Source organism: Scyliorhinus torazame, chromosome 4, assembly GCF_047496885.1.
Source record: "Scyliorhinus torazame isolate Kashiwa2021f chromosome 4, sScyTor2.1, whole genome shotgun sequence".
NCBI classification, from domain to species: Eukaryota; Metazoa; Chordata; class Chondrichthyes; order Carcharhiniformes; family Scyliorhinidae; genus Scyliorhinus; species Scyliorhinus torazame.
Window position 1 is genome coordinate 241,887,727 of NC_092710.1, and position 23,556 is coordinate 241,911,282.

Sequence of the window (23,556 nt, forward strand, 5' to 3'; positions counted from 1 at the left end):
AAAAAAGACTGTGAAAAGATCGATTCACTCCAGGCATGATTCCATGAAGAAATCAGGTTAGTCATTTTTAAAACAAAACTTTATTGTGAATAACAATATTAAACCTGTTTAACTTCAAACCCGAAAAGAACAGCCACACCCGTACACCTTAAAATTACGATTCAATTTCCCATCAAAAAACAAGATCATACACATGCAGCTCTAAATATAGCTTAAACATGCAGGCCTTAAAGTGATACATGTCTCACAGTGCACATTCTGAGAATCTTTTCTTACTCTATCTGAAGGTCTTCAAATGGCTGCTTCACTTGATTTGTTTCAGTCTTTCCCTTGTCTCCGGAGAAGGCTGCTCTGTTTTTAAAGTAGTATCTTACTTGGAAAAGGAGTATGGGCTCGGAGTCAAGCATATGGGAACTCAATTTCTCTTTTCTCAAACTCATTGCGTTTCTGCCTCAACCTGTGGTCCCAAAAAAAGCAAGAGTTGCCAGATCAGAGATCAGGGACGATCGGCTGGAGAATCAATGTTACCGATGAAATCGGGAATGGCGCCGCTAAGCGGCATACTCTAGGAGTACGCTGCTGTCATAATATCCACGCATGTATATAATGAAGTGCGGACAGGCAGTGATTGACACACAGGATGACCAGTAAGCACACAGCACAGTGCAGCCAATCACCAGACAGGACACCACCACTATAAAGCCAGAGGGCACTAGGTTTCCCGCTCTCTCTGGACCCAGCCGCTGAGACAGTCCGAGTCCACGAGCTAGCACAGTGCAAACACCATGCGGTAGCTAGTGAGTCTGGTCAGGCTAGTACAAGGTCTCCAGTCAGTTCAGTATAGTGTTGACCCACAGTTAAATATGTATGTTAGTTCTATCGGTCAATAAAACCGTGTTGGATCTTCTACAGTGTAGAGGTCTGTTACTTGCATCGCTGCATCAACTGTAGTCCACACCAAACTGACCTGCCTAACACATCAGCCGCGTGCCGTATCGACAGTTTCAGGATGTTGCCTGAGGCCCTCCCCATAAAGCTCCGCCCCACCCAACCGGCCGAGTTCCCGATGGCGTCGGTCACGTGTGCTATCATTTGTCGGGAACTCGGCCTGGCGGCTGTGGACTCAGTCCAGCCCGTCACAGTCGGGGAAGGGCCAATCCGCGGGCAGGGAGGACTTTGGCAGGGGCTGGGGGCACTGTTGGGGGGTGGTCCGGGGCTCGCGAGCCGGCCAAATGGGAAGGCACTATTTTACAGGCCGGGACCACGCGCGGCCGGCGCTCTGTTTCTCGGCGCGGCCACTGTAGACCGCCACCGTGCGCATGCGTGGCCATGGATCCGGCAATTATCCGTGCCGTATCGGCAGTTAGGTCCGGGTGGTCTGCGCTGCCTTCCTGCTAGCCCCCAGCCAGATGGAGAATCGGTGGCTGTTTACGTCAAATTTTTGGTCGTAAAACGCCACCGTTCTCACGCCAGCATCAAGACATAGCTTGAAAATCAGAGAATCCAGCCCCAGACCTCACTTCCAAAAGCCTTTCTCCAGCCACTGTCTCTCTTCACAGCTTCTCACAATATCGCTCAGTGCCTCTCCCCCCACAGCTGTTAAAAAATGTCCCTGAGCTCTCTTAGCTCCTCCCATCACTGACCTCCTCTGCCAGTGTTTAACCCTTAAATTGTCCACTATATTCATAACCCAATTTCTTACAATCGTCCAGTCATCACACCGACGAAGGAAAGAGAGAGGGAGAGTGCGCCTCCATTTTGAGGCTCCCTCGCAGCAACTTTACAAAATCTGAAATAAACAGTCACAGCTGTTGGAATGTCATTGTGGAGGGGAGACCCTGAAATTGGGCATGATGTCCACAAACCAGGGCACTGGCTGGTGGCACAAAATTATGCAAATGCCTACCAGCATTTCTGCTCACATATCAGGGAGGAAATTCTGCTGCATCTCCATTCATATTCCAAAAGGAGAAGATGTAGTTGAGGAGAAGGAGGGGGTCTAAGGTAAACCCTTTGGGGTTTCTTGAGGTGATATTGCATGGGTTCATAGAGACGCCACACAGAATGGCAATATGTGTTTCAGACCACCTTCATAGATAATTCCAAGTGAAAGATTGTCTCGAATAGGGCACTATAACTTTAATATATCTGATCAGCTATAAAATCTGTTTCAGGACACTTTCTCGATAATTTCTAATACAGTTTATCTTTTTCTAAAATGTTTCTAAAAGTGGCAATAGCAGGGGAAAGACAGTGTGATTTTTTTCCTAAATAAAATCATTCACCTTGGAAAGCCATTATTTTCCAGCACAGGTCAATTTAAGACGAGAAATTGATGCTCGGAATCCAACTACTGCAGTTTCAGAAGCATCATGAATTCTCACATCACCAGGGAAGATGTAAGGTTGTCGAGTTACTATTGCTTAAACAAATGAATTAATCAAAAATATTTTCTTTTGGAGAAAGAAGTCAATTGAATTTGATAGAAATTGCTCATGATCCGTGATATTTACCAGTGATGTGAGTCATCCGAGAGTGCCTTTAAGAACTGGATGTTTAAGCAATGTACCTTTAAGAAAACAGTGATGTCATAGAGTGGGTAGAGCTCAGGTCAGCCATTTTGCAGTTTGATTTTGCAGTTTGGTTTCAGTTTTGAAAAGTGCCTGGCTGGTTTTGCTGTGAGCTGATTAAAAGGAAAAAGCCAGTTTGAGACAGCAGCTTGAGAAGTTCTGGTTTGGAAAAGAGCTGGGTGTGTGTCTGTGTTTTGCAGTGAGCTGGATTTCTGCCATGAAAGACTATGCCTGGATCATTTGGGTGATTTAAAGTAAAGCCTTTAACCTGATGTGATTTTGTTTAAAGGTGTTAAGTCTCTTGGAAGTTTGAAGGAACATTTTAAGGAATTATTTACTGTTGCAATATTTTCTGAGTTATCTTTGAAGTAAGGGGAGTTAAGAGATCCAATGTTTATTTAAGATATTAAGTTGAGTTCATGGAATAAACAGTGTTTTGTGTTTGAAAACCCACCTGTCCATAATTGTAATACCACACCTAGGGAACAAGCCGTGTGCTAGGAAAAGCAACAAATCCATTAAAGGGAGAGGTTGGTTGAACTCCATGATACATTTGTGGTTCTGAAAAAGCCTCGCCCATAACAATTGGGGGCTCGAGGGGAATAAAAGTCTATCTATTGGATTGGCTTTTGTGAACTTAAAGACAGTGAAGGATTGTTGCTTTTCCGGTGTGGTATTTTAGTTTAAATGGGGAGAGTGTTGTGAACAATGGCTCTTTCAGAGGCTCAGACATTTTTGGGGGTGGTGAATGTTACACGTTACCTTACGGACAGAAATGAAAAACAGACTGTTAGATTTGGCAAGAATATTCGCATTTTGTCAGGTAATGTTAACTGCAAAAGATGAGGTAATTATGGCGGTGGTTAAGCATTTAAAGTTGCCTGAGATAGAGTTTGACTAATTGAAAATGGCAAAAATTCAGTTGCAAATTAAACAAATGGAACATGAGAAAGAATTAAAGTGGCTGGCATACGAGATTGAGAGAGAGGAAAAAGAAAGAGAAGAGAGGACAAAGAAAAGGAGAGAGAAGAAAGGATAAAAGAAAGAATAGCCCTAGCAAAACAAAAAGAAAAAGAAAGGGAGATACAGATCAGGGAAAAAGATAAAGAGAGGGAGTTTGAACTTCAGAAAATGGCCATGAAACATAACAATCAGTAAAAATTGGCAGACGTAAAGGGAAACGTACAGTTGGATGATAGTGATGAGGATAGTGAAAAAGAGTGTCATAGTCGAAGGCTTGGTGGGAATCTATTTAAATATGTCCAAGCATTGCCAAGGTTTGACGAGAAGGAAGTGGAAGCCTTTTTCATTTCATTTGAGAAGGTAGCTAAGCACATGAAATGGCCACTGGACATGTGGGTGTTACTGATTCAAACAAAGCTGGTAGGTAGAGCTAGTGAAGTGTTTGCATCACTATGGGAGGAAGTATCTGGAAAGTATGAGGAGGTGAAGAAATCCATCTGAAGTGCATATGAGCGAGTGCCTGAAGCTTACAGACAAAGGTTTAGAAATTTAAGGGAAGAATTTGGTCAAACATAAATGGAGTTTGAAAGGCTCAAACAGAGTAATTTTGATAGGTGGATAAGGGCTTTGAAAATAGACCAAACATATGAAGCTCTCAGAGAAATTATACTTTTAGAGAAGTTTAAAAATTAAATTCCTGATGTAGTGAGAACTCATGTGAAAGAACAGAGGGTTAAAACTGCGAGATTAGCGGCGGAAATGGCAGATGATTATGAATTAGTTCATAAATCAAAGATTGGTTTCCGACATCAGTTTCAGCCGGTGAGGGATAGAAACTGGGGACATGAGAAATACTCAAGTGGTAAAGGTAAAGGTGATCTGATGGGAGACAATAAAGAGGGTGTACTTCAGATTAAAAAAGAAATCCAGGATGGTGGAAAAGAAATGAAAAATTTCAAATGTTTTCATTGTAATAAACTAGGCCATGTAAAGTCACAGTGTTGGTGGTTGAAGAAAAGCACTGGGAAGGCTAATGTGGTAAAACAGGATAAGACGGTGGGGTTTGTTAGAGTGGGAAAGGAAAGCCCAAGGGAAGCGAAGAGGTGCAAACGATTGTACAGCCTGTTCAAGAAGTAATTGTTAAGAAGGTGCCAGATGTCTTTAAAGAATTTAATTGTGTGGGTAAAATTTACTCATGTGTATCAGGAGGAGCAGGTAAAGAAGTCACAATTTTAAGAGATACATGGGCTAGTCAATCTTTAATGGTAAGTGATGAGGAATTATGTAGTTTGCGAAGAATGGTGCCAGAAAAGGTGGTGACATGTGGAATTCAGGGTGAGAGGAGTAGTGTTCCATTACATAAGATAATGTTGGAAAGTCCAGTGAAGAGTGGTGAAGTGGTAGTAGGAGTAATAGATAAACTGTATTCCTGGACAAGATAGTTTATTTTGGGTGATGATATAGCTGGATCGCAGGTGGGAGTGATGCCTACTGTGGTTGATAAGCCATTGGAAAATCAGTCAACTGAAGGGTTGAAGGACGAATATCCTGGGATTTTTCTGGATTGTCGAGTAACAAGGTCGCAAAGTCACAGGTTAAGACAAGAGGAGAAATCAAAGAGTGAAGATGAAGCTAAAGTGCAATTAACAGAAACGATTTTTGACCAGATGGTTGAAAAAGAACAAGAACAGGTGGAGGGTGAGGTGAATATTTTTAGTTCAGGAACATTGGCAGAGTTACAACAGAAAGATGTAGAAATAAAACGGATATATTAGAAAGCATATACGGAAGAGGAATCTGAGAGTATACCAGAGTGTTATTACCGTAAAAATGATGTCTTGATGAGAAAATGGAGACCTGTTCATATGCAGGTGGATGAAAACTGGGCAGAAGTTCATCAAGTAGTATTGCCGGTAGGGTATAGAAAGGAGGTGTTGCGAGTTGCACATGAGGTACCAGTGGGAGGTCATTTGGGAATAAGGAAAACTCAAGCTAAAATCCAGAAACATTTTTATTGGCCTGGACTACAGAAAGATGTAGTTCAATGTTGTCAATCATGTCACACATGTCAAGTGATAGGGAAACCTCAAGCAGTGATAAAATCAACGCTCTTAATACCCATTCCAGCATTTAAGGAACCTTTTACAAGGGTCCTAATCGATTGTGTAGGATTACAAAATCTAAAACAAAAAGTGGGAATCAATATCTTTTGACTATAATGGATGTGTCTACTAGGTTTCCAGAGGCCATTCCAGTACGTAATATTACAGCTAAAAGGATTGTGGAGGAGTTGCTTGAATTCTTTACTAGATATGGACTACCCACAGACATTCAATCGGATCAAGGAACAAATTTTACTTCAAAGTTATTCAAAGTTATGGATAGCTTCGGAATAAAACAATTTAAATCAACTGCGTACCATCCAGAATCGCAGGGAGCGTTAGAAATGTGGCATCAGACATTAAAGACAATATTGAGGGCCTATTGTCAAGATTATCCAGAGGATTGGGATAAAGTAATCCCATTTGTATTGTTTGCAATTAGGGATGCACCTAATGAGTCTACCAAATTTAGTCCTTTTGAACTAATTTTTGGTCATGAGGTAAGAGGACCACTTAAATTGATGAAGGAAAAATTGGTGGGTGAGAAATCGGAAATTCCACTATTGGATTACGTGTCAAATTTTAGGGAACGATTAAATAGAGCAGGTGAATTGGCTAGACAACATTTGAAAATTGCACAAAATGTGATGAAACGGGTAGCGGACAAGAAATCCAAAGTTCATAGTTTTGCCAGTGGGGATAAAGTTTTAGTGTTGATACCAGTGGTAGGGGAGACTTTAAAAGCTAGGTTTTGTGAACTGTTTCAGATTGAAAGGAAATTAAGTGAGCTGAATTATGTGGAAAAAACACCAGATAGAAGGCTCACCGAGTGTGTCATGTGAATATGCTTAAAAGGTACTTTGAAAGGGAAGGAGAGAAAATGGAGGTTTTAATGATTCTAACTCAAAGTGACGAACCAAATCCAGATGACTGTGAATTTGACATACCTCAAATTAAATTGGAAAATGAGAATGTTCTTAAAAATTGGGATAAATTGTAAAGTTACCTTCCAGAGGAAAAACAAACTGACTTGAAAGAGTTATTGATATCACATGGGCAAGTTTGTAGAGATAAATTGGGAAGTACTAAAATGGCTATACATGATGTAAATGTGGGAAATGCTGTTCCTATCAAACAACATCCATATAGACTTAATCCTTTAAAATTGGCACAGGTTAACAAAGAGATTGAGAGTATGCTTAAAAATGGCATAATTGAAGTGGGTTGCAGCCAATGGAGCTCACCCATAGTGATGGTACCTAAACCAAACAGTACCCAATGGTTGTGTTTGGACTATCAAAAGGTGAATGCAGTTACAAGAATGGACTCTTATTCTATCCCACCATTGAAGGATTGCATGGAGAAAGTGGGACAATCTGCTTTTATTTCCACTTTCCAGGCATGGAAAGAACATTTAAAACATCGTATGGAGTTCTTCGATCAACTTCAGGTGGCGGGTTTGGTGATGAACCTAGCCGAAAGTGAATTTGGAGAAGCCCAAATCACTTTTCTTGAGGAGTTTCCGATACCCTCATGACAAAGGGAGGCAATGCGATCTCTTACCATGAATGAATTTGATCGAACCTTTGTGCAAAAGTTTTGTGGCGTGATTACTCCACTGATGGAGTTGCTAAAGAAACCTAAAAAATTTCAATGGACAGCGGACTTTCAACAGGCATTTGACTGCCTGAAAGCTGTGATCACCAATGCTCGTGTATTGGAGAATTGCAAGGGACTCTGTGGTCAGATTGAACGAAAGTATCTGATTCTAAAGAGAAATGCCGAGGAGTAGAGGAATGGATGGATCGTGCAGAGACTTTGTTGAAAAAGACTATCAACCATTTTAGTTGGAGGAAGAAGAACAAAGAAAAATGGACTATATTATTATACCTGTTTGCGTGTGTTGTTTTCTTTAAATAAAAATGTATATTTAATGTGTGCATTTCTTAGTGGATGGTGCAAAAGTGAAAAATGAAACCATCTTGAAGTTGATGGGGTTTTTTTCTTGGGGGGATGTGTCATGCGAGAGTACCTTTAAGAACTGGTTGTTTAAGCAATGTACCTTTAAGAAAACAGTGATGCCATAGAGTGGGTGGAGCTCAATGAGAGATCCAATGTTTAGTTGAGATGTTAAGTTGAGTTCATGGAATAAACAGTGTTTTATGTTTGAAAACCCACCTGTCCATAATTGTAATACCACACCTAGGGAAAAAGCCATGTGCTAGGAAAAGCAACAAATCCATTGAAGGGAGAGGTTGGTTGAACTCCATGATACATTTTGGGGTTCTGAAAACGCCTCGCCCATAACATGTGATTTTGAGTTCAGTCCCAAAACCATTTCTCCAAATTGGAACATGATCTATATTCTTGATACCGTTTTACATTCTCACACACGTGGCATGCGTGTTCACACCAGGAAAACTGATTCCTCACTGAGTAGTGTTTCCTCCATTTGAAGTAGGTCATGTACAAATCTTCATTCCCGTCCAGTTTGTGCAGGTAACCCGCAAGTTCTTTAGCTGAGTGGAAATCATCCACATGAATGAAAGAATCGGCTGGAATGTAATTTTCATAGTTTTTTCTAGATGTCCCCAGGACCACAGGCACGGTGCCAGCACGCAAAGCATTGTAGAGCTTTTCAGTTATGTAATCTTCATGTACTGAATTCTCAAAGGCAAGGTAGAATTTAGAACTAGATATGGTAGGCATCAATTTGTGATTGTCCAGACGTTTCCCGAAGGCTTGACCGTAAGTGTTGATATTAATGTATTTGCGGAATTCATTGTAGAACTTCACTCTGGCATGATTAGTGTTCCAATGGCTTACAACCCAACACACCAGATTGCTTTTCTTAGGCAGTTTAAAATCTAATGGCACTCTGTTTATTATCAGAGACCCATAAGGCGCTTTGATATCTGAATCATGACGATATGTCAAGGTCAGGTTGAAGAAATGGTCGAGTCCAGTCTTTTTTGGAGAGTGGGTAGGTGACTCCAGGTTCATCCAAACCCATTTCTGAAATGTTGGCCGAGGCTGTTTGGGCAGATTGGACAAGTCTCCACTCATGTCTCGGTGATGGAAAAGGACAGCATGAGATTTGTTATAGAGGTTTCTATCTGCAGTTAAACGGCAGTTGAACTCAGATCCACAAGAATTGAGCTCAAATTTTCCACCAAAAGGCCAAAGCCAAATGAGTACAATAGTTTCATTCTTTTCAATAACTTTCACAAGGGGCTTTTTCACACCGAGTATCGATTTGGCAGATTCCAATGGAGTATAAATCCAGTTGGTTGTTGGTTGGACATACAGCAACAACATGGCTAAAAAACAGCCCAAACAGATGGTGGATATTAACAGGATGCGAAAAATCCCTGTATTACCAATTGATGTCATAATGTCTCCTGTGAAGGGAAAGATTAAGACTATTAGGATCCTGGAAGCACAGCTTCTCTTCCAATTAACTGCATCAAGATCCAGAATGTTTGAACACAGCTTTCTGAATGGAATGAGGAAGATTTAGCTTGGAGATATAAGAGAGAAGGTAAAGAGAGTGGAAGAGGAGAAAGCTTAAAATGAGAGTTCAATTTAGGAAAGAAGTGAACAAAAAGAATGAAGAAAAATGATAGTAAGAGGATCTAATCAAACACAGACAACAATGAGCATGATAATGTTGTCAACATTACAATGCACTGTGGAATAAATGGAAAGAAAGATTTGCATTTATATTGCACCTTTCATAGAGCCATAGGATAGAATTGAAGGTAGATGATAGGGTTACTGCACATCAACTGGACAACGGCCTTCCCTGTGATCAAGGAAACTGGGGCAGAAATTCTGCCTCCTTTAATGCTCTTGGCCAATCAGAGGCGATCAGCTGAGTTTGCTTGGCAGGGCCCCCAGCTAATGTGCAATGAAGCAGGATTAATTAATGGGCTCATAATTTTCAGTCATCATACATGACTGAATTTTGCACTCATTTTGACTAAGCAAGGTGTAGATCTAAGACTGGTGTTTTAAATTTAAATAAAGGGTACGAAGACAGAGCTGGGCAACGTGAACTGGGAACGTTTGGTTGAGCGATAGATGAGTTGAGATGCAGTGGCAGATATTTAAGGAGATATATCATAACACTCAACAAAGATGCATTCCAGTTCAAAAGAATTATTTGAGGAGAAGGATGCGTCATCCATGGAAGTGAGGAAGTTAAAGATAGCAGGGAATTGAAAGAAAACGCATACAATTTTGCTAAGATTAGTGGCAAGTCAGAGGATTGGACAGATATAAGTAAAACAAAGAATGACTGGAAAAGTAATAAGAGAGTAAGCAAGCTAGAAATATTAAAATAAGCATACAGAGTTCCTACAGATATTTGAAAAGAAAAATGGTCGCTAAGGTGGGTGTTTGTCCTCTGGGGGGTGGGCGAGTCTGGTGATTAGTAATGAGAAATATGGAAATGGAAGAAGCACTGGATAGATGTTTTGTGTCTGTCTTCTTTGTAGAAGACACAAATAACATCCCAGAAATAATTGTAAAGCAAGAAGTTGAAAAAGGGAGGAATTGAAATCAATTCGTATCAGGAAAAGGGTACTGAGAAAAATGTTAAAAGCAAAGCTGACAAGTCCCTGGTTCTGATAGACTTCAACCTAGGGTCTTAAAATAAGTGGTTGCAGAGATAGTAATTTTTCCAAAATTCCCTAGATTATAAAAATCTCCCATCTGCTTGGAAGTTTGCAAATGTAAATCTATTATTCAAGAAAGAAGGGAGACAGAAAGAGGAAATTACAGGCCAATTAGTCGAACATCGGCCAGAGGGAAAATGCTAGAATCCATTATTTAGGAGCTTATCTATGGTGATTGTCCCTTCAAGGGCAACACAGCAGAGTAAGGGTCACATGGCCTGTGTGACCAATCGGGACTTAGTGTTTGGAATCCATGGTGAGAAAGGTTCTTCGGCAAAGCAACATTTTGGGAGCTTGCTATAGCCATGAGACTGCTGTCCAATTCTCATTTATAAACACATTTTGTGTTCACAAATGACATCTGTGAAAGTGCACCTTTACATCTGGTGACGAGGATAAATTATCCTGACACTACCTCTGACCCAACACCTGTGAGTAATATGTTTCAATCGAAGTCTAAGAAAATAAAGTACTCACCAGAATAAACCTATTTGACACCTCCATGGAGGACTGGACACAATAAGTTGAGCGCCTTGGATATGATTTCCAAGCAAACAAAGTGGAGAGGAGATGAAACACAAAGTAATTCTCCTTGTGGAACTCAGACCTAAAACCTTATTTGCAGTCTTACAGCCCCAAGTGAGACCGACTCCAGATAATTTAGTGAGCTCATGGATTTAATAAATGTTCAATTGCACCCTCAACCATCAATCATACTCCAGAGATTCAAATTGAATTTGAGGGCGGGAGCCGCAAGTGACTTGATCACAACTTACATTGTTAGACTGAAGCAATCATGGAGTATTGTGATTTTGGAGCCAACCTAAACAACATGTTATGGGACAGGTTCATCTGTGGCATGAACAACATCATTCAACACAGATTGCTTCCAGAGGCCAAGGCAAATTTGAAACGAGCAATGGAGATAGTGATGGCCGTGGAAAGTGCTGAAAAAGGTGCATAAGACCTGCAGAGCGCATTAAATGGTGTTGTTCACCAGTTAGGGAAGGAACCTATAGGACACCATGGCACCAAAACCACTGAAATCGCTGTGAAGCAGGAAACAATCTCAGCTACAAACTACAGAATAGGCAATCAATCTGTAATGCTTAAAATGGAATATTAACAATAATGAGTTAACCACACTCCTGAATCATGTGAGTTTAAGGAGACAATCGGCGAAATTCTCCCCCAACGGCGCGTTGTCCGCCGACTGGCGCCAAAAACGGCGCCAATCAGATGGGCATCGCGCCGTCCCAAAGGTGCAGAATGCTCCGCATCTTTGGGGGCCAAACCCCAACATTGAGGGGCTAGGCCGACGCCGGAGGGATTTCCGCCCCGCCAGCTGGCGGAAATGGCGTTTGTTGCCCCGCCAGCTGCCGCGGAAATGCGGCGCATGCGCGGGAGCATCAGCGGCCGCTGACAGTTTCCCGGCGCATGCGCGGGAGCATCAGCGGGCGCCAACAGTTTCCCACGCATGCGCAGTGGGGAGAGTCACTTCCTCCTCCGCCATGGTGGAGGCCGTGGCGGAGGCGGAAGGGAAAGAGTGCCCCCACGGCACAGGCCTGCCCGCGGATCGGTGGGCCCCGATCGCGGGCCAGGCCACCGTGGGGGCACCCCCCCGGGGTCAGATCGCCTCACGCCCTCCCCCAGGACTCCGGAGCCCGCCCACGCCGCCTGGTCCCGCCGGTAAATACCAGGTTTAATTTACGCCGGCGGGACAGGCAATTTCTGGGCGGGACTTCAGCCCATCCGGGCCGGAGAATTGAGCGGGGGTCCCGCCAACCGGCGCGGCCCGATTCCCGCCCCCGCCCAATCTCCGGTACCGGAGACTTCGGCGGGGGCGGGGGCGGGATTCACGGCGGCCAACGGCCATTCTCCGACCCGGCGGGGGGGTCGGAGAATGACGCCCAATGTTTTTATTGTCACAAGAGGAATGCAGTCAAGGTCAGCAACTAATTGATCAATCATGATGTTACAAAAATACATTGTGAAAGAGCTTAGCACCAGTGATTCTGCTATTCACTCTCTGTTTAATCTAAAGGCAGGCAAGATAGGTCCTATTGCTGTAATGCTCTGGGTAAATGGGAGGCCTAAATAGCTGGCTTGTAATGCAGAACAAGGCCAGCAGCACGGGTTCAATTCCCATACCGGACTCCCTGAACAGGGGCTGGAATATGGTGACTAGGGGCTTTTCACAGTAACTTCATTGAAGCCTACTTTTTAAAAAATAAATTTAGAGTACCCAATTAATTTTTTCCAATTAAGGGACAATTTTGCATGGCCAATCCACCTAGCCTGCACATCTTTGGGTTGTCGGGGCGAAACTCATGCAAACACGGGGAGAATGTGCAAATTCCACACGGACAGTGACCCAGAGTCGGGATCGAACCTGGGACCTCGGCGCTGTGAGGCTGCAGGGCTAACCCACTGCGCCACCGTGCTGCCATTGAAGCCTACTTGTGACAATAAGCAATTATTATTATTATTATTAAGATGGAAGTGGATCCGGGCCATTAGTCACTATGATGGATGAGAATTCATTTCAGTACCTAAGTGAAGGAGTCCAACCATTGAACTTCAAGAGCACTTAGAGACTTATATGGGAGAAGCAATAAAAATAAAAGGCATTACAATGGTACTTGTAAGCTATGGACAACAGTCTACCCAACTCCCCGTGACAACAGTGATGGGTGAAGGACCAAGCCTTCTCAGCCGCGATCGGTTCAAAAAAATCAAGTTGAATTGGGCTGAGAGTTTTCAAGTGTGGGAAGGGGGACTGCCCAAACCGAAAAGAAAATACGGGAACGTCTTCTGTGATAAGGGCTACAAGCTAAAGTTTATGTGGATTCAGGGGCGACAGACCAATTATTTAGAGTAAGACCGGTACCTGGGCTGGATTCTCTGTGACATCATGCCGAAATCGCGAAACGCGATCGGCTGGAGAATCGGCTCCGATGCCAAAATCGGATCCAGAAATACAGTACACATCTCATTATCAGCCCTGACGACCGATTCTCCGGGGCCTCAGCGATTCTGCGCCCCAGATGGGCTGATTTTCCGACAGCGTGTTTCTAATGAGCTGTACAAAATTGTGAAGCCGCCGTGCTGGCTGAGGCAACTGCGAGAGGAGGTAGGAGTTGGTGTGGGGAGCACTGCGGCCTCCCGTTTCGGACACTGGCTGTGCTTTCTGCAGGGGTGGGGAAGGGTGGGGAAGACAGGCCGAGCAGCCGTGGAGCCCCCGACAGGACAGGGACGGTGCCCATGCACGGAGAGCCATTACGGCAGCCAGCTTGCTGCCACCCACCCCCGTCCCTAGGAGGACGCAGAGAAAACGTCCATAAGGGGGGATACCTCTCCTCCTCCACCCTCTGGTGCCCGATGGCCCCCGGGCCTCTCCATGGGATGGGGGTGCGGGCGGAGCCATCCCCCGTGGTCCCTCGCCACCTGGCACTGCCAGTCCTGGAGGCCCGCTCAGGTATCGACATGGGTCTGAACGTTCGTGGCCATGGAGCACAGGGAGTGGGCCATCTCTGTCTGCGACTGTGCCACCACCCTGAATGTCTGTGCCACATCAGCGAGTCATTGGGCCACCTCCCTCTGTGTCTGTGCGAGCACCTGGGCAATGCCGCCGCAGCTCTCATCAATAGCCTGCTGTGACTGGGCCAGCACTTGGGCTATGCCGCCAATTCTGTCAGGAATGGCCTGCTGTGAGTCGACGACGCTGAGGAGCACTGCTGCAATCTCCAGGTGGCTCTGTACATGATTGCCAGTGAGAGGGCAGCCCTGTCCTGGGCCACGGCTCCCGCCTGCACAGAGTGCCCCACACACGTTGACCCATGTTTGACACCGTTGCCCCCAATGCCTCCACCGCGGACGCCACCCATAAGGTTTCGGCCTGGGTAGCACGCATTGCCGGCACCACCTCCTGCTGCTGCACGCGGATGGACTCCTCCACCTGCATCTGCAGGTGCTGGAAGCCAGCCGTCATCCCCTCCTCTAGTCCCTGGGTCTCTGCCTGCACCAACACTACAGGTGGGACTGGATATTCCAAGAACCCGGGACCCGTCTGGGCGGCAGCTGGTTGCTGGTTCCGGCCTACCCTCCAACCGTCCGGCCCCTCGGCTCCTCCTACCTCCTGCTGCACCGGAACGACTGTGTGGTGCGCACCAGACAGTGTCCCAGAAGCCTCTTCACTAATTTGCTCAACCGAGGTCATGGAATCATAGAATTTACAGTGCAGAAGGAGGACATTCGGCCCATCGAGTCTGCACCGGCCCTTACAAAGAGCACCCTACTGAAGCCCACATATCTCCCGTATCCCCGTAACCCAGTAACCCCCACTTAACATGTTTTGGACACTGAGGGCAATTTAGCATAGCCAATCCACATAACCCGCACATCTTTGGACTGTGGGAGGAAACCGGATCACCCGGAGGAAACCCACGCAGACACAGGGAGAACATGCAGACTCTGCACAGACAGTGACCCAGCTGGGAATTGAACCTGAGACCTTGGAGTTGTGAAGTGGCTGTGCTAACCACTATGCTACCATGCTGCCCTACAAATTCAACTCCGATAGTCTCAGAGATGGTGGAGGGCGTTGAAGATAGCTGTGATGGAAAGTCAGTGTTCTCCTCCGACCCGAACTCCGGGATCTCTTGGGTCGCGGTGTCCTGGGTTGTGGTGTCCTGGGTCGCCTCGGGCAGAAAGCTGGTTTTCCAATTGCTCCCTCGGTCGATGCTTGACTGTCTGGAGGGCACATGCTCTGGCCCTCACTGGGGGTGGGTGGCCACGGATGGGCTGAGACCATCCCCGGCTGGTCCTGTAAGGCAAAAGACGGCATTTATGGTTAGACAGCCAGACGGGGGTGAGGCGTGAGGTGGTGAGGGCTGGGGTGAGGGGGGTATGGAATGTGGGGTGTTGGAGTGTGGGGTGAGAGAGGTTGGGGTGCGGGCTGTGGGGTGAGGGGGGTTGGGGTGTGGGGATTGGGGTGGGAAGGGACCCACAACCATGCATGGAGACCTGCACCAGGCAGGGGAACCAAGCAACCAGCCAGTAACAGTGTTAGATGGCCCAACACATACACCCTAGGGGTCGGATATCTGATGGCATTAGTGGCCAGGGGACCCGGCCATGCGGCTGGCATGGGTGCAGTCATGTGAGTCAGGGTGGGGTTGGTGGGTCACATGTATGTCGAGGGTAGGGTGCTTGGTGCCAGGGGCACAGCGCTGGGTAATCACCCTGGCCGCCCTGAGATGGTTGTGCAGTTTCTTCCTGCACTGGCCTCCAGTCCGGGCCACCTCGCTGATGGCGACTCACACCTCCGCCGAGGCATGGCGAACAATGGCTTCTGCTGAACTCTGTCTCAGCCCGGGGTATAGTATCAGCCTCCTCTCCTCCATGGTGTCAAGGAGGGTCTCCAGTTCGACGTCCCGGAAGCGCAGTGCTGCCCTCCTTGCGGGCATGTTGGCTGCCACGCTTGTTTGAGGGGGAGAATGCATTATGTGCAGCCGCGGCGTTGCGTCAATCACGGAACCGGCGAATCGGCCGTCGGTCCATTAACAGCATGTTGTGGTTCCCGATACGTCCACGCTGCAGCTGTGGACCTGATAACGTCATCGTGAAAATCCACCATTTGCATGACAGCGTCAACACGTAGTCTCCAGAATGGATAATCCAGCCCCATATGTCTATAAGATTAAATGGATACTGAGTTTAAAAAGTTGGAAGAAATGAAATGAAATGAAATGAAAATGAAATGAAAATTGCTTATTGTCACAAGTAGGCTTCAAATGAAGTTACTGTGAAAAGCCCCTAGTCGCTACATTCCGGCGCCTGTTCCGGGAGGCTGGTACGAGAATTGAACCGTGCTGCTGGCCTGCCTTGGTCTGCTTTAAAAGCCAGCGATTTAGCCCTGGTACTCACCAATTCAGTTCAGTTCTGAGAATGGGCAGCACCCATGGTCCGCATATTGAAACTGGACAAGACCATCCACATTTACGGCAATTACAAGCTGACACATTATCAGGCTGCCAAGCTGGATAAATATCCAATCCCGAGTATTGAAGACCTGTATGCTGTTATATTACAGAGATGTAGTATAAATATTATTCATTTGTCTTGCTGAGTTGTATTTAACCTGGTGATAAACAGTCAAAGTCTTCCAGTTGATGACAAATTATTTATTGAGTAACAAAATAATATACTTGTGAGTTCTTTTACTTTAATACTTTAACTAGTAAGATAATTAACTGAGATTATATTAAACTAACAACTATGATAATACACTACACTCTGATCTGGTCATGTCTTTACTCTAGCTGCACTACGCACACACTAACCCACAGAAAGAGCGGGTTAGTATTGCCATCTATTGATCATCTGATTGTAATGACTGCACATTAACTAATCATGTATTAACATATACAGAGATCACTACATATGCAAAGCTGGCAGGAGATCAGTCCTTCACAAAGTTGTATATGAGTCACGCGAACCAGCAATTCGAATTAGATGATGCGATAAACACACACAAAAGCCTATTCCAGTACACATGCCTGCCTTTTGTTATGCCTTCAGCATCTGCAATATTCCAAAGGACATTGAAGAGTCTCCTACAGGGGCTACCACGAATTGCAGTATACCTTGACAATGTCCTTATCACTGGATCGACAGACATTGAGCATCTAGTGTAAAGAGATTTCAGGAGGCTGGAGTTTGCTTCAAGAAATCGAAGGGCACCATTCAAGCCATTGAGGTAACCTACCTGGAGCCCTGTGTAGGTGCACAAAGATCACACCCTGTGGAAAACATGATCAAGGCGACAAAGGAGGTACCTGCCCTCACACACGCAACTGAACTCAAATCAAACTTATCAATGGTATTAGCCCCCTTGTATATTTTGCAAAAGAAGCACCATCATAGGTCCTGAAAGGCTCTTGAGGAGGAGGTTTTCAACAGAGTAAAGAAAGTGCTCCATCCCTCAAACCTGTTAGTATAATTTGACCCAGCAAAGAACTGATATTGACCTGTAACACCTCTCCATATGGTGTCGGTGCGCTATTGTGCCATGAAATGGACTAGGGCTCTGAAAGGCAATAGGGTATGTGTATGGAACTCTTTCAGAGGCCAAAAAAGGCGACTCAACAATCACGAAGAAAGGACTTTGGCATCAAGAAATTCCAACAGCACAGTAGACAGTTTTCCACTATTTATGACCACAAACCGCCCTTGGGTCTCTTCGAAGAGGACAAGGTTATCCTGACGATCGTCTCAGCGAGAATTCATTGATGGGCATTAATTCTGTCTGCCTTTAAATACTTTCAAGCACAGAGCTGGAACACACATTCCAAATACGGATGCTCTTAGCATCCTACCCTTGCAAGAAAGTACCACCTATACACCAATACCACAAGATATCATCATGGCCTTATACTTTTTAGACACATTGCCAGTCTCGGCGAAGCAGATCTAAAACTGGACTAAATGAGATCCACTTCTTTCCAAAGTCCCCCAGTTAAATGAGTACTTATCGGATAGGTCAATGAGCCAGTTTTCGAGGAAATGAAACAATTCTTTACCCGCAAGAATGAATTGAATTGTCAGGAAATGAAAATGAAATGAAAATTGCTTATTGTCACAAGTAGGCTTCAAATGAAGTTACTGTGAAAAGCCCCTAGTCGCCACATTCCGGCGCCTGTTCGTGGAGGCTGTTACGGGAATTGAACCGTTCTGCTGGCCTGCCTAGGTCTACTTTCAAAGCCAGCGATTTAGCCCTGTGCTAAACAGCCCCTATGGCATCATACCTTTGGGGAGTGAGTGTTGTCATTCTAGGCAGCTCTAGTTAGGCTGCTCCTATCTGAATTACACAGCACTCATCCTGGTATCTCTAGGATGAAGACGTTTGCCAGGAGTTATGTGTGGTTGCCTGGTATTGATGCTGGTATCAAGAAGCTAGTTAAGCACTGTCAACAGTGCCAACTGCAATGGCTGCCTGCTACAGCCCCACGGGCATCCTTGGGTATGAATCCATAATAATTATGTTGGTCTATTCCTGGGCACAATGTTTTGCTCATGACTGATGCACACTCAAACTGGATGGGCACGTTTGAGGTAAAGTCACCTGCATCGCACACTACCATTGAATAATCCCGTCAATGTTTATCAACTCCTGGGGTACCTGAAGTCATGGTATCAGACAATGGAACCGTATTCACAAGGGCTGACGTTCAAATCTTCACCGGAATGCCCGACCCGGCCCCCGACCAAGAGACATGACCCGACCCGATTCGGAGAGACCCATCTGGCATCCCAACTTACCGGCAGATGGAGAAAAGGGGGCGAATCCACGTGAAGGCCCGATTTCAGGAACGCCCGACCTGACCACCAACGCTGGAACCGAACACGTGACACAGGACAACCTGATGCAGGAAGACCCTGCCTGCGACCCAAACCCAGACTAAACACCCCCAAAACAGCGAAGACCCCATGCGAGGACCCGAATGTGCTGAAAAGTAGACCCATCCTTACAGAACCCGGGGCCAGACCGGATAGCAAACATCTCCTCCGGCGACCCCGAAATCACACCTAGTGCCCGGGACCCTGCCAGATACGACCCTGAAATTGCAACCACCCTACCATAAGGCCAGATGTCTCCCACCATCCAGAAGCAGCCACCTGACCGAGGAAGCGAGGGGAACGCGGCAGTCTGTAGGTGAGACGAAAACGATGCTGATTGAAGACTCCTCTCCCCAGCATAGTGCTGGCAAATGTCCAAGTGATTGAAAACAAGCTGGACGAGCTTAACTCTAGACTTACCTCTCAGAGGGAAGTAAGAGGCTGCTATGTGCTCTGTTTTACGGAGACATGGCTCCCCCCTGCCTCACCAGACTCCGGATGGACGGCACAGCAAAGCGAAGGATGGAGGCGTTTGCCTCCTCGTCAACTCCCACTGGTGCTCGGACATGGCGACCCTGGTGAACTACTGTTCCTTGGAACTGGAATACCTGACTGTGAAATGTCGCCCCATTACCTTCCATGGGAGTTCAGTTCTGCCGTCATCACGGCGGTCTACATCCCACCCTAGGTGGAACTGAAGAAGGCACTTGATGAATTGTACACCACTGAAAATAACAAAGAAACAGAATGCCGGAGGCCTTGTTCATCGAGGTCAGGTGAAATAGATCCATGGAGGCAGAAGTCCCTTCACCAGAATCCCTTTTATTAACAAAACCAACAACAGTACAACAAGATGCATTCCGCTTGCGATCTACACTGGGAGTGCCGAGGATCTGACACTACCTGTTATATACAGAGAAGAGGTTCCCTGATTAGCTCACTAATCAGGGAACTCGTATACCAATTGGACAATCTCAAATGCCTGGTCTAATTCATTATACCGGGGACTTTAACCAGGCCAATCTCAAGAGTGTACTGCCAAAATTACACCAACAAAGCTCCTGTCCCTCAGAGGCGCCAAAATCCTTGATCACTGCTTTCAAAAACACCATAAACACCAAGTGCCTGATTGACATGTTATCGACATAACTGATGTCTCCATGGAAGCAAATAGTGATGAATCGCCTGTGCCAGAAGAGATGTCTGTTATTGCAGTTCCTGTAAATGTCGATCCTGTGGAAGCATCTCAGATGACAGAAATATGCCACTCGACAAGATACAGAAAACCTCCTCAAAGACTTGATTTGGAATTGTCCAACTCATGTACATAATGTTTAGTTAATATTTAGGGCTGAGTAAAAGATTGTATAAAGGAATTAAAGGGGAAAGGATATGGTGATTGTCCCTTTAAGGGCAACACAGCAGAGTAAAGGTCACATGGCTTGGGTGACCAATCGGGACCCAGAGTGTCGAATCACCCCATGGTGAGAAAGGTTCCTCACCATTTTGGGAGTTGGCTACAACCATGAAGCTGCTGTATAATTCCTATTAATAAATATCTTTTGTGTTCACTAAGTCAGTGAAAATGCATCTTTACATTATCATAAGCCAGTTTGAAAATCTTAGTCCAGTCAGGAAGAATCAATGTGGTTTTGTGAATGGGAAATTATGATTTACTAATTTATTTGAGTTCTCTGAGGAAATAATATGCAACATGGATATAGCAGAAACCGTGGATATAGTGTACATGGATTTCTGGAGGCATTTGACAAAGTTCCACATCAAAGGTTGCCACAAAATAAGATTGCCACAAGAGGTAAAATATTAGCATGGATAGAGGATTGGTTGGTAAACAGAAAACAGAGAGTAGGGATACATGGATAATGATTGCGATGGCAACATGCTACAAGTGTTGTGCCACAGGTATCAGTGCTGGGGCCTCAATAATTTACAATCTATACTAATCACTTGGATGAAGAGGCCAAATCCATGGTTACAAATTTTGGTGATGACACAAAGGTAGGTAGAAGAGCAAGTTGTGAAGAGGACATAAGAAGTCTGAAAAGGGACATAGATATAGGTAAAGTGTATGGGCAAAAATTCGGCAGATGGAGTACAATGTGGAAAGATGTGGAACTTGTCCACTTTGGCAAAAAGAATGGAAAAGCACAATATAATGTAAATGGTATGCGAGTAGTCCTGTGTTGTAGCATGCTTCACAAAAGGTAATTATGCAGGTACAGCACGTGATTAGGAAGGCAAATTAAATATTATATTTTATTGTGAAGGGAATAAAATATAAAAGCTGAGATGTTTTGCCGTAGTTGTGCAGGGCATTGGTGAGACCACACCTGGGGTATTGTATACAGTTTTGGCCATCTTGGGCAGGATTTACTGGCTGTTCAAACCGATGGAAAATTCCAATCCCACGTCGGAGCATGGGTCTCCCAGCAACGACAACGGCGAATACTTTTAAGGCAGAGTCAGATTTGTGACTGAGAAGGGACTCAAAGGTTTTAAGGATAGACAGGAAGGTAGATGCTGCCATGAGATCAGCCATTTTCTTAACAAATGGTAGAGCAGGCTCAAGAGGCCAAATGGTCAATTCCTGTTCCACATTCTTATGTCTTTGCGACTAACAATTCACCCACTTGAGCACCAGGGAAAGTGAGTGATCCAGGCCACAGTTGAATAGTATTGGGGAGGGGGGTGAAACCCCAAGGGTAAAGGTTGCAAGGGAGAACAAGTAAAGTCACAATAGTCCGAGATGACCAAATGCTGTTTTCCCTTTGAAGGGGAGGCTGACTAGTGATGATTTAACCTGAGGATCACCATACCTCAGGCGAGGGGCAAGGTCATGAATAACCTCAGCCGGTACAATGGTATGTTGGCATCGCTCTGCATCAAGACCCAGCTGTCCAGCCAACTGATCTAAACCAACCCTCAACAAGGGAGTATGGGCAGCAGCAAGGATATGGGAATTAGCTATAGTAGGGTTGTAGCCATCTGGGATGGCCACTTACAAAGGGAAACATGGCCACTTATAAAGGGAAGTATGGCCACTTGCAAAGAATCACGGGAAATATGGCCAATGCGGGATCCAGGCGAACTCAGAGCTTAAGTGTATATTTCCCACTAGATAACCAGACTCGATCGAAACCCCCAGCCAATTTACATTCTAATGGCCCATTTCCCCAGAACAAAGGTCTTGTACTCAGGTATCAGATACAGATACAGACTCATCGGCGTCACTCCCTTCACCCAAGAAGCCCAAACAGCCAAGGACAATGACCGCTTAGGACATGCCCAGCCATCAAGGCACCCGTCCCTTTATTGCCTGAAATCGAAGGCAGTAATCGAAGCCTGCCGAATTATTAGGTCCAAAGCTAAGGACTGCTCAAAAGAGCACAAAACCGCCGAAGGATAAAAAGAGACACTGCCATGTGTTCAGTCTTTTTTGGCCCCAGCACACCAGCAATTCTCTTGGCCCCGGCTTGCGTCCAAAACCAATTGTAGCATGATGGCCAGAAGCAAGTTCAAGACCAACAATTGCTACCAGATGGATGAGCCCAGCAGAAACAAAGTCACTTCTCCAGACCCAGCCACGCAAGATCCAAACAAAGGCCTTGTTCTTCTGCATAAAGCCGGGTGCCTGAAGTTAAGTACAGGTTGTTGTAGTGTTAGGTGTAATTTGGCTTGTAGTGTTTTATGTTGCATGTCGAACTAATTCTTGTGTGTAAATAAACTATCATTGAACTTGAACTAACTAACTGGTTTTTTGGTCTTCGATCGATATCCGGTAAAGCCTTGTGGTGGTATCATTTGATACCTGGCGACTCTGAAAAGCAATATTATCATCAATAACTATCAGTATCCAGTTAAAAGGAACAACACTATTGGCGACACTGACGGGACTCGACCCAGAAGTGATTTTGGCACTCCGACAGAACCCACAAAACGTTGAATTAGAAATCCAATTGGGAAAAGTGAAAGAAACCACAAGTGTAAGGCCAAATCTCCAAGATTCGGAAGTGTGTATTAACTTGCATGCGTACTAACAGGGATATAAGGTAAGCTCGTTAGATTTTCTTGCGTAAAACTATCGGGAGTATTGTGAACCGGTAAATAGCTTAGGCCATACCCGCTGTTCGAATCGCCGCCTTACTTCCGCTGTCCCACATTTACGGTAGAGAAACAGAGATTATGGGAGGATAAGCGATACTAGTAACAATGGCAGCAAAGGCAATAAAACGCCTAATGAACCTGCAAGAACCAAAGTCGCAGCGTCCAGTAGAGCAGAGCAGTGCCCCATATGGGAAGACGAGTTGAGGAAGTATTTAAAGGGGAAAGGATGGCCCCTTTGGTCCGAGTTTTGTTCAAATGAAGAATCCAGTGCAGGAAGCATAGAACAAACCTGGTGGGATAACCTAACCGAAATACATAAGAAGAATGTAGGAAATGTTTGTAAGCCGTTGCCAATCGTGTCCTGTCTGGCACAATTGCGAGGCACAGAGGAGGTCGTGAGGACGCTCCGCAGGCAGCTTGTAGAGAAAGAGGAGAAGAGGGAGGGAAATTTTAATGAATGTAAGAAAATTCATGAGCAACTCCGAGAGCAGCTAGCAGCTAAAGACAAGGAGATGGCTAATGTCAAATGGGCACACCAATCTTGTCTCGTTCAGCTAAGCAGCTTTCAGACACAGTGCGATAAGGCCTACCAAGATACACAATGCACAGTTTTGGTAAGAGAAGAGACAGAACAACAGGTAGAACAGTTAAAGAAACAATGCACAGATTTGAAGGCAGCTTTATGAGCACTCCATAGTTCCACAACAGAACAAAGGC

General features: G+C 45.3%; 2 protein-coding genes across 3 annotated transcripts in view; both read right to left on the minus strand.

Moving 5' to 3' along the window:
- Positions 1–23,556, minus strand: part of LOC140410852 (4-galactosyl-N-acetylglucosaminide 3-alpha-L-fucosyltransferase 9-like) — a 234,301-nt gene that overhangs the window by 110,249 nt on the left and 100,496 nt on the right. The gene's annotated exons all lie outside the window — the stretch shown is intronic.
- LOC140410853 (4-galactosyl-N-acetylglucosaminide 3-alpha-L-fucosyltransferase 9-like) overlaps positions 62–23,556 on the minus strand; it is a 123,995-nt gene continuing 100,500 nt past the window's right edge. The window contains exon 3 of the mRNA XM_072499559.1: positions 62–9,036. Coding sequence (XP_072355660.1) covers positions 7,958–9,028 — 1,071 coding nt within the window. The 5' untranslated portion in view covers positions 9,029–9,036 and the 3' untranslated portion in view covers positions 62–7,957. The remainder of the gene's footprint in view (positions 9,037–23,556) is intronic.